The sequence below is a fragment of the Sapajus apella genome, unplaced genomic scaffold (assembly GCF_009761245.1).
Source record: "Sapajus apella isolate SASKATOON/1434 unplaced genomic scaffold, GSC_monkey_1.0 scaffold173, whole genome shotgun sequence".
Taxonomy (NCBI): Eukaryota; Metazoa; Chordata; class Mammalia; order Primates; family Cebidae; genus Sapajus; species Sapajus apella.
The window spans coordinates 1,229,743-1,239,232 of record NW_022437113.1 but is presented as its reverse complement, the minus strand read 5'-3'; the positions used below and the strand labels follow the sequence as shown (position 1 = coordinate 1,239,232).

Sequence of the window (9,490 nt, the reverse complement as noted above, 5' to 3'; positions counted from 1 at the left end):
AGGGGAGGGGAAGGGAGAGGAGGGGAGGGGAGGGGAAGGGAGAGGAGGGGAGGGGAGGGGAAGGGAGAGGAGGGGAGGGGAAGGGAAGGGAGAGGAGGGGAGGGGAGGGGAGGGGAGAGGAGGGGGGGGGGGGGGGGGGGAGGGGGGGGGGAGGGAGGGCAGGGGATCCAGAAAGTCCCCATAGGGCTTTGGGAGGAGAGACGGGGAAGGGAGGAGCCCTGCAGGGGCTTCCCTGAGCAGGTAGTACTGTGGACAATGTGAACAACCAAGGCTCAGTTCTACTAGAGATTCTGGGAGACTGAAGAACTCGCATCTCAGAGTTGTCCCATCAGAGGGGTTTGTCTAAGAGTGAAATTCACCCGGAGGAAGAACTGGGAGATGGAGAGAGACTAGGTGCAGATGACACAGCTCAAATCTAGCTACACCTAGATCAAGCCAGACCTGAAGGTTATTTATCTCTAACTGCTGAGCCAATAAATCACCTTTTCTTCCCTGATCCACCTTGACCCGCAGTTCCTGCCACTTGCCACCCACACAGGAGCTGTCACAGACATAGAAAGCCAGCGTCCCAGATCAGCCGCTCATTTCAGGGGAGGAGAGGGCTCACCTTTGGGTCTGGGGATACAGCAGGAGGTGAGGGTCACTGGGACCCCATCTACGTGCAGCCCTCCATCCCAGCAGGTTGCCAGGAGCTCTCGAAGACTGCTGTAGGGTTGGCCAAGGCCAACCAGAACAAAGGATCCTGTGGGGCTGCGCCGGATGAGGCAACCCTTATAATCAGGACCGAGGGGGGTCTGCAGAGAAGAGCGGGTGCTCCCTGAGTGCGAGTGGGTGGCATTCTCCCTCCTTCTCTCTTCCTTCCTTCCTTTCTCTCTTTCCTTCTCCCCTCCCTCCCTTCCTTTCTTTCTTCCTTTTTTCTTTCCTTCATCTCTTTCCTTCCTTCCTTCCTTCCTTTCTCTCTCTCTTTCTTTCTTTCCTTCTTTCTTTGATAGAGTCTCACTCTGTTGCCCCAGGCTGGAGTGCAGTGGTGCAATCTCTGCTCACTGCAATCTTCATCTCCCAGGTTCAAGTGATTCTCCTGCCTCAGCCTCCCAAGTACCTGGGATTACAGGCCTGCACCACCACACCCAGCTAATTTTTGTATTTGTAGTAGAGATGGGGTTTCACCACGCTGGTCAGGGTGGTCTTGAACTCCTGACCTCAGATGAGGTACCCACCTTGGCCTTCCCAAAGTGCTGGGATTACAGGTATGAGCCACCATGCCCAGCCTCAGTCCTTCTTCCTAAAGCACCACAAACTCACTGAAGTCTCTAGACCTTTGCATATTGCTGTTCTCTTCACTGGGGGAGACTTTTCCCTCCCATTCTTCAGGAACCAAATGCCAACTGATTTTTTAGATCTCAATTCAAGGGTCACCTCCTCCAGGAAGCCCTCCACTACCCACCCTAGCAGTAGACCGACCTGAACGCAAACAGTGAGGAGGAAGCTGTCAAAGTCCTGGGGGCTGCGGCGGAGAACATAGGAGCCAGGAAGTGAGCCCCCAGTCTTAAGCTTGTTGATGGCAAAGTCCAGACTGTGGGGAAAGGTGGGAGGGAAGGGGAAGGAGAGTCAGAGACAGGAGAAGACAGAGACCTGGGTTCAAATTTAGTACTTCTGTAGCCCTGGGATCTTTGCCAGGTGGCACCCTCCTCCCATTTATCAAATCAGCCATAAGTCTTTGCCTCTTCCTGGGAGATTTTTTTAAAAAAATAAAGGCAGGGTCTTGCTCGGTTCCCCAGGCTGGAGTGCAATCTCAGCTCACTGCAGCCTCCAACTGCTGGGCTCAAGTGACCCTCCTGCCTCAGCCTCCAGGGTCGCTGGGACTTCAGGCCAACCACCACACCCAGCTTTTTTTTTTTTTTTTTTTCATTTTTTTTGTAATGCTGGGGTCTCTCTTTTGCCTAGACTGGCCTCCGACTCCTGAGTTCAACAATCTTCCCGCCTTGACCCCTCAAAGCGCTGGGATTGCAGGCCTGCGGCACTATGCCCGCCCTTCCTAGGAGATTAAACAAGAGCCTGTAGGTGAAGGTGGGTGACTTGTCCGTCTCCAGGAAATGGCCCTGGGGTCTGAGAGAGAGTAGTGGTCGCCCCGCAGAGCAGAAGGAGGCTCCAGCTTCACCGAGGCTGACTGTGCAGCACGTCTGGCGTGGGCACCTGGCCCCTGTCCGGGGCTCCTGGAAGGTGAGGACGCTCAGGCAAGAAGGGGAGGGGCCCTGCGCGGCCGCGGAGGTGGGAATGGAGGGCAGGGCCTTACGTGATGGGGCCGTGGCACTGCTCGGCCACCTCCTCCAGCAGCCTCGGCGGTGCCACCTCGTTGCAGAAGAAGTGCTGGGAGTCCGTGGTCAGCCGGAAGTAGCCGTCCACGAGCGCCACAAAGGACAGCGCCGCGGGCAGCCCCGGGAACTCGGCCTCCTGCGAGGGACGAGGGACGAGCGTCGGAGCCCTCTGCAACCTGAGGGTGCCGGTCCCGCCCTCGGGGTAAGGCCGGAGGGGAGGGGAGCCTGCACCCACCAAAATCTGATTGTCTGTCCTGGTGACAGTTACCAGACGGTGCTCCCCGGCCGGGCCAGCGCGCGGGGCCTGCTTGATGCTAACGTCTACGATTTCTGGAAAGTCGCAGAAGGGCTGGAGGTCCTGGGAAGGAGGGAAGGATAGAGGTGGGACCCTGCCGTACCCCACCAGCCCACGCCCACGAGCCGGAACACCCAGCCACGCTATCTCCTTCTCTACCCCTTTCCCACTCAACCCGGCCAAACCCCGCCCCCTCCTGTCAGCCCCACCCCTCCCCTGCCCATCCCCCAACATCTCCCACCCACCCCCTGCCAATCCCCGCCTCCTTCTCTCTGCCAGTGCCCTGCTCCTCGATCTCTGCCCCCCTTCGCAGCCTCCCAGCTCTCGGAGCCCCACTCCCTGGTTCCCGCGCCCCCCCCCCCCCCCCCCCCCCCAGCCCCTCCCATTTTCATTCCCGCGTCGCTCAGCCCCACCCTTCACTCGCTTGCCCCTCCCACTCCCGTCGTCTCCTCCCTGCCTAAGCCCCGCCCCTCCTTAAGCCTCGCCCACTTCCCCGACGCTTTCGCTTTGGCACCGCCCCACATCCCCGCCCACTCTGCGGCCCCCACCGAGCCCCGCCCCCGTTGGCCCCGCCCAGCGGGGTCCGCCCTCACCTCCTGTCCTCCAGGGCTCCAGGCGAGGCCGCGGTCACCTGCCACGCGGAGCAGCCCCAGCCCGTCCTGGCCATTAGGGCCCCCGGGGAGGCCCACGTGGAAGGTCTCGGCGGCCCCGGTCGGATTCAGCCGCTCCAGGTCCATGATGTACTTGGCCATGAGCGACTGCCTGTCGGCCTGGCAGGAGGCCACGCGGCGCAGGGCCCTGCGCACGGTCCTCCGAATACGCCTCCGCGTCACGAAGCTCAGGCCTTGGATCAGGTCGCGCAGGCTGGGGGGTAGGCAGGCCTTGTAGCTGCGGAGGTTGGAGGGGAGGGAGCCGGCCCTTAGCGTGGGGAGGGGTCCCCGCGGGGACACACACAAACCCAGGCTTTAGCCCAGGGGCTGGGGTGCGGCCCCAGTTGGGGCACGAGGCACATAGAGACTCTCATTCAGGGGCAGGTATGGGGACTGGACCTCAGAGTAGGGAAGGGCCACTGGCACCTACAGGTTGGACAGGGACCCCACACGCCTTTTAGCTGGGGAAGGTCAGGTGTCTGTCCAGCTGGAGCCTGGGGGTGGGGAGGGCTGGGTTCATGGGAGGGCCTGGGTCATAGGAACACCCTGAAAGATTGCAGGGAGCTGCATGGTGGGAGCCTGGCACCGGATGGAGCCCACGTTGCTCACTCCCAAGCAGAGGCGGTCCCCACAGCCTGGTGGCTCTCACCTGACAGTCTTCAGCAGTTCTCCTGGCCGCTGGGCCTGCTCTCTCGCCATCCGGGCCAGGTCCAGCACGGCCAGGCTGAGACACTCACCCTGCTCCTTGAGGCTGAGGCCCACAGGGAGGCGTCCACTCACCAGGTCACTGCGGTGCTGGGGACACCCCACAGGGAGCATTAGCTGAGGCCACCCAGCTTCAAGCCCTGATGTTAACCTGCTGAACCCCCAATCCTGGGCAGACCCGCACTCCTGGACTGCCACAGGGAGGGTCAGACGAGGTCCAACCCAATTGCAAGCCAGCCTTGATGTTGCCCCTTGGACACCCAACCCCTGGGCCAAACCCCAGGCAGAGTCCTACCTGGGCAAAGAGGTGCTCCAGGACTGGCAGGTCAAGGACAGCGCTGGCCAAATCCTTTCGCAGTCCGAAGCGGTGGCACTTCTCCAGCCCACACCAATTGGGAAAGTAAAAGCTGTGAGGGGGGAAAGAACCCTGGGTTGAAAATGAAACCTAGCCTCAGTAGGAGTGACGGTATGGTGGAGGTGGTGGGGGGCAGATTCTACAGAGGCCTCACAAAGCCCAGTTTGTACCTTTAACTTGCTGTGTGACCTTGGGCAAGTGACCCACCATCTCTGGTCTGCTTCCTCATCTGAGAAATGGGTAGTGATCATGTCCCCTCCCTGGGACGGGGGTGTGGGCACCTCGAAACGCAAGGAGATAACATTGTACAATCCCTGGGGTTTGGGGGCGCACTTCCTACCGAATCCTGTAGCTCAGGACATGGGTGGTGGTATCCTCCACAGAGAAGATGTGGTTTGGGGGGAACCAGCAGGACAGGTCCTCGGTGGCCAGTGCAAAGAGGGAGTGGTACACAGGCAGGATGCCTACAGAAGGTGGTTCCATCAGCACTCTCCCGAGTCACCTCGCCTGTGCCCTGCAGGAGTGCCAGGCTCATACCCGACCGTCCAGATCCCTTCCCTGCCACAAGGGATGACCAGCTGTCCCCTTCATGTGCGGGTCACACCTTTCAGTTTTTGCACGGACCATTCCCTCTGCCTCAAAGGCCCACCCTTCACATCCTTCTCCATTGCCAAACTCCTACTCATCCCTCAAAGCCCCAGCTCCAATGCTGATTTCTGTAGGCATCTATTCCAGCTCCCAATCTTGGCTCCACACAGCCCTATCCTTCCCTCTGGCCCCATCTTCTAGGGATGCACTCACCGCTGGCCTTGGCAGCCTGCACGCACAGGTCCTCAGCCAAGTGGTCCCCATAGGAGAAAGATATGCGCTGGGGGGGCCCTGGGCCCCTAGCAGGCAGCAGCACATGCAGGGCACCAGCTTCCGTGGACAAGAGGCTGCAGGAACGCTGAGGGATCAGGGGCGTCTCTTCGTTTGGAGGTGCCATGAGTGCAGCTTGCCTGAGGCACAGGGAGGCAGCCCCTCAGTCCTGGCCAGAGGGGACTGGACTTGTGGGGTAGGGGGAGCATGGAAAGGCGTGCTGGAGGCCGGGTGCGGTGACCCACGCCTGTAATCACAGCATTTTGGAGGCCGAGGTGAAGGGCGGGGTGGGGATCACTTGACGTCAGGAGTTTGAGACCAGCCTGGCCAACATGGCGAAACCCTGTCTCTCAAAAGTACAAAACTTAGACGGGTGCGATGGTGCATCCCTGTAATCCCAGCTACTTGGGAGGCTGAGGCAGGAGAATCACTTGAACATGGGAGGCAGAGGTTGCAGTGAGCTGAGATAGCGCCACTGCACTCTAGCCTGGACAACAGAGTGAGACTCTGTCTCAAAAAAAAAAAAAGAGAGAGAGAGAAAGAAAGCCTTCTTGAGATGGGCCAAGGAGGAAACTGGCCCCCTGCTTCCCAGCCCCCAACACCTCCCACCCTCTTGCTCACTTGCCCTGAGAAACCTCAGCGCTCAGGGCCCCCAGCTGGGCTGGGGAAAAGGGTGGGGCTTCAAGTGCCCTGATAAGAATCGGGGAGAAAAAGCAGGTCACTCGAATTGACCTGAATGAAGAAGATCCGAGAAAATGTTGGGGGAAAAAAAACAGAAAAACCAAAAACCTGTGTTCCACTGGGCGCAGTGGCTCACGCCTGTACCCCAGCACTTTGGGAGGCCAAGGAGGAAGGATAGCTTGAGACCAGGAGTTTGATTTTTGTTTTTTTGAGACATAGTCTTGCGCTGTCGCCCAGGCTGGAGTGCAGTGGTGCAATCTCAGCTCACTGCAACCTCCGCCTCCCAGGTTCAAGAGATTCTCCTGCCTCAGCCACCCCAGTAGCTGGGGCATTACGGGTGTGTGCCACCACGCCCAGCTAATTTTTTGGTATTTTTAGCAGAGACGGTGTTTCACTATATTGTCCAGGCTGGTCTTGAACTCCTGGCTTCAAGTGATCTGCCTCAGCCTCCCAAAATGCTGGATTACAGGTATGAACCACCTCGCCCGGCTGAGACCAGGAGTTTGAAGCCAGACTGGGCAATATAGTGAGCGCTCCTCTCAAAAAGAAAAAAAAGCCTTGTAATCCTAGCACTTTGAGAGGCCGAGGTGGGTGGATCACTAAGGCTAGGAATCTGGGACCTCATTTAGCAGGGCATGGTGGCACACTCCCATAGTCCCAGCTACTTGGGAGGCTGAGGCGGGAGGATGCCTTCAGCCCTGGAGGTTGAGGCTACCTTGAGCTGTGATCACACTACTGCACTCCAGCCTGGGCAACAGAGCAAGACCTTATCTCTCTCTTAAAAAAAAAAAAATACAAAACGATGTTCCGAAATAATACTCTGGGGCTGTGGTGGGGGGGCATTAATGAGGTTTTTGGTTTTGGTTTTGGGATGGAGTCTGGCTCTGTCCCCAGGCTGGAGTGCAGTGGCACAATCTCAGCTCACTCCGCCTCCTGGGTTCAAGCGATTCTCCTGCCTCAGCCTCCCAAGAAGCTGGGATTACAGAGGGCATGCACCACCACACCCGGCTAATTTTTGTATTTTTAGTAGAGACGGGGTTTCACCGTGTTGACTAGGATGCTCTGGAACGCCTGACCTCAGGTGATCCACCCGCCTTGGCCTCCCAAAGTGCTGGAATTACAGGCGTGAGAAAATATGCGGGGCCAAATGAGGTTTAAGACACCGGGAAGACTAGGATCCCTAGGACTCAGCTTTCGTAGGTGTGAAATGGGCTGATTCCGTAGCAGCCTCAGTGAGGCGGTTTGCTCAGCGCAATCCAGGCCTAAAGTGTCAACTCAATCTGCATTAATTCATACACTTCCTGATGATGTGCCGGTAAGCAATCAACAAATGCCTGTTAAACCAAACAGGAAGGGCAATTGGCACAGTGGTGTGTGGTGGTGGTTACCGTGGGAAGGGAAGTCTTGCAGGGGAAAGAACCTTACTGCTGGGCGCGGTGGCTCATGCCTGTAAGCCCAGCACTTTGCGAGACCGAGGCGGGCGGATCACGAGGTCGGGAGATCGAGACCATCCTGGCCAACATGGCAAAACCCCGTCTCTACTAAAAATACAAAAAAATTAGCTGAGCGTGGTGGCACGTGCCTGTGATCCAAGCTACTTGGGAGGCTGAGGCAGGAGAATCACTTGAACCCAGGAGGCGGAGACTGCAGTGGGCCGAGATCGCGCCACTGCACTACAGCCTGGGTGACAGAGAGAGACCCCATCTCAGAAAAAAAAAAAAAAAATCCTTACCAAAGAGACACTTTGATGTCACCAATGCCCATACGAAGAATGAGCACATTCTTAGTCCAGGAACCTTGGAGGAGCCCCATGTCTCCCAGAGACAAATCCTATCCTGATTCTAATGGAAGAGACTGTGATGCCTCGTTTTGCCCTTTATAGAAATAAAATCACGTAGCATGTCCTCTTTATCTTACCCTCGACATCAGCCAATCAAGTGTTTTTTTGTTGTTGTTACTTGTTTTGTTTGTTTGTTTGTTTTGACAGATTCTCCCTCTGTTGCCCAGGCTGGAGGGCAGTGGTGCGATCTCAGCTCACTGCAACCTCCACCTCCCAGGTTCAAGTGATTCTCCTGCCTCAGCCTCCCAGGTAGCTGGGATTTCGGGCGCACGCCACCACCATGCCTGGCTAATTTTTGTGTTTTTAGTAGAGACGGTGTTTCACCATGTTGGGCAGGCTGGTCTCAAACTCCTGACCTCCAGTGATATGCTGGCTTCAGCCTCCCAAAGTGCTGGGATTACAGGTGTGAGCCACTGCGCCCGGCCTCAATCAAGTTTAAAATAAAGCTTCGGTGGCAATGGCACCCCAATGCAATCCCAGGTACTTGGTGGGCTGAGGCGGGAGGATAGCCTGAGGTCAGGGGTTAGAGGCCAGCCCCGACAACACAGACCCCTTTCTCCAAAAAGCATTTTTTAACAAAATATTATTATTTTTTAATATTGAAAAAAAAAAAAAGGAAAAGTCAGAGGTGATGTTTGGGCCCAGAAAACGCCATGGGTTTTTTTTTTTTTTGGTTTCTGAAAAATGTTTGTAGAAACGGGGTCTGGCTCTGTTGCCCAGGCTGGTCTTGAACTCCTGACCTCAAGCTACCCTCCCGCCTCAGCCTCCCCTGTTTATAATACCCAACATTCTGCATCCTGGTATGGTGAGGCACCCTGTGTCTGGACAAAGAAGGCTTGGGGGGTCGGCGCTGGGAACTCCGCCCCCCAGTCCCTCCCCCAACCCCGACCCCCACCGCCCATGGCGCATGCGCAGTGACTCCTCCGAGTCCTCAAGGCGGCAGCTCGGGGACCTTGGTGGAAACTGAGAAGGGAGCGCCTGGAGGATGCGCGTCTCAGCTCATGCCTGTCTGGCAGCTTTCCTCCGAGGCCCGGAAGGCGAGCTCGCCTCTGCCCTGGCAGCGCCCTGCGCCAGCCCCGCCAGCCCCAGCCACCACCGACCTCCCCCAGGGTCTGGGCAGAGCCCGGGGGCATCGCCAGCTCTTACCTAGCAGGCAGGGATCCCGGGCGTTCGAAGGGAGCGCAGAGCCGGGAGGCAGCGAGAGGAAAGTCCCACTCGGCTCCTTCCTGTGTGGGCCCCTTGGTTTCCTGAGCCACTGTCATTTACCGAAAGTAAGGGCCCTGTGGGAGACGGGGGCGGGGAGGCAGCCAAGGAGGGGTAGAAAGTTCCGGAAGCCTCTGCAACAGCCACCCGGCTCAGACAGGCTGCTGGGGACCCCTGAGCCGAGGGAACTGATGGTAGCACGGAGAAGGGTCTGGGTCACACGGGGGCGGGGGGCTCAGCCGACTCCAGACCCACTTGTTTTTTTTTTTTGTTTTTTTTTTTTGTTCTGTTTTTTTGTTTTTTGTTTTGTTTTTTTTTTTTTTGAGACGGAGTTTCGCTCTTGTTACCCAGGCTGGAGTGCAATGGCGCGATCTCGGCTCACCGCAACCTCCGCCTCCTGGGTTCAGGCAATTCTCCTGCCCCAGCCTCCTGAGTAGCTGGGATTACAGGCACGTGCCACCATGCCCAGCTGATTTTTTGTAGTTTTAGTAGAGACGGGGTTTCACCGTGTTGACCAGGATGGTCTCGATCTCTTGACCTCGTGATCCACCCGCCTCGGCCTCCCAAAGTGCTGGGATTACAGGCTTG

At 57.5% G+C, this 9,490-nt stretch overlaps 1 protein-coding gene across 5 annotated transcripts in view; it reads right to left on the bottom strand.

The window, feature by feature from the left end:
- The window catches only part of JAK3 (Janus kinase 3), a 22,064-nt gene extending 13,075 nt beyond the window's left edge, over nt 1–8,989 (bottom strand). For 2 of the 5 annotated variants that reach the window (XR_004265340.1, XM_032267879.1), the window contains exons 1-10: nt 8,846–8,989; nt 5,122–5,318; nt 4,661–4,784; nt 4,261–4,372; nt 3,910–4,055; nt 3,204–3,498; nt 2,551–2,673; nt 2,294–2,451; nt 1,462–1,573; nt 608–794 (exon numbers count right to left, since the gene is read on the bottom strand). Coding sequence is in view for 4 of the 5 variants with exons in the window: in XM_032267879.1 (XP_032123770.1) it covers nt 608–794; nt 1,462–1,573; nt 2,294–2,451; nt 2,551–2,673; nt 3,204–3,498; nt 3,910–4,055; nt 4,261–4,372; nt 4,661–4,784; nt 5,122–5,318; nt 8,846–8,961 (1,570 nt within the window). In the remaining variant the exon portion in view is untranslated. Of the gene's footprint in view, nt 1–607; nt 795–1,461; nt 1,574–2,293; nt 2,452–2,550; nt 2,674–3,203; nt 3,499–3,909; nt 4,056–4,260; nt 4,373–4,490; nt 4,785–5,121; nt 5,319–8,845 lie in introns of those variants that run through there. The other 3 variants (XM_032267881.1, XM_032267882.1, XM_032267880.1) reach the window with 3 other exon arrangements.
- Between the last annotated feature and the right edge of the window lie 501 nt (nt 8,990–9,490).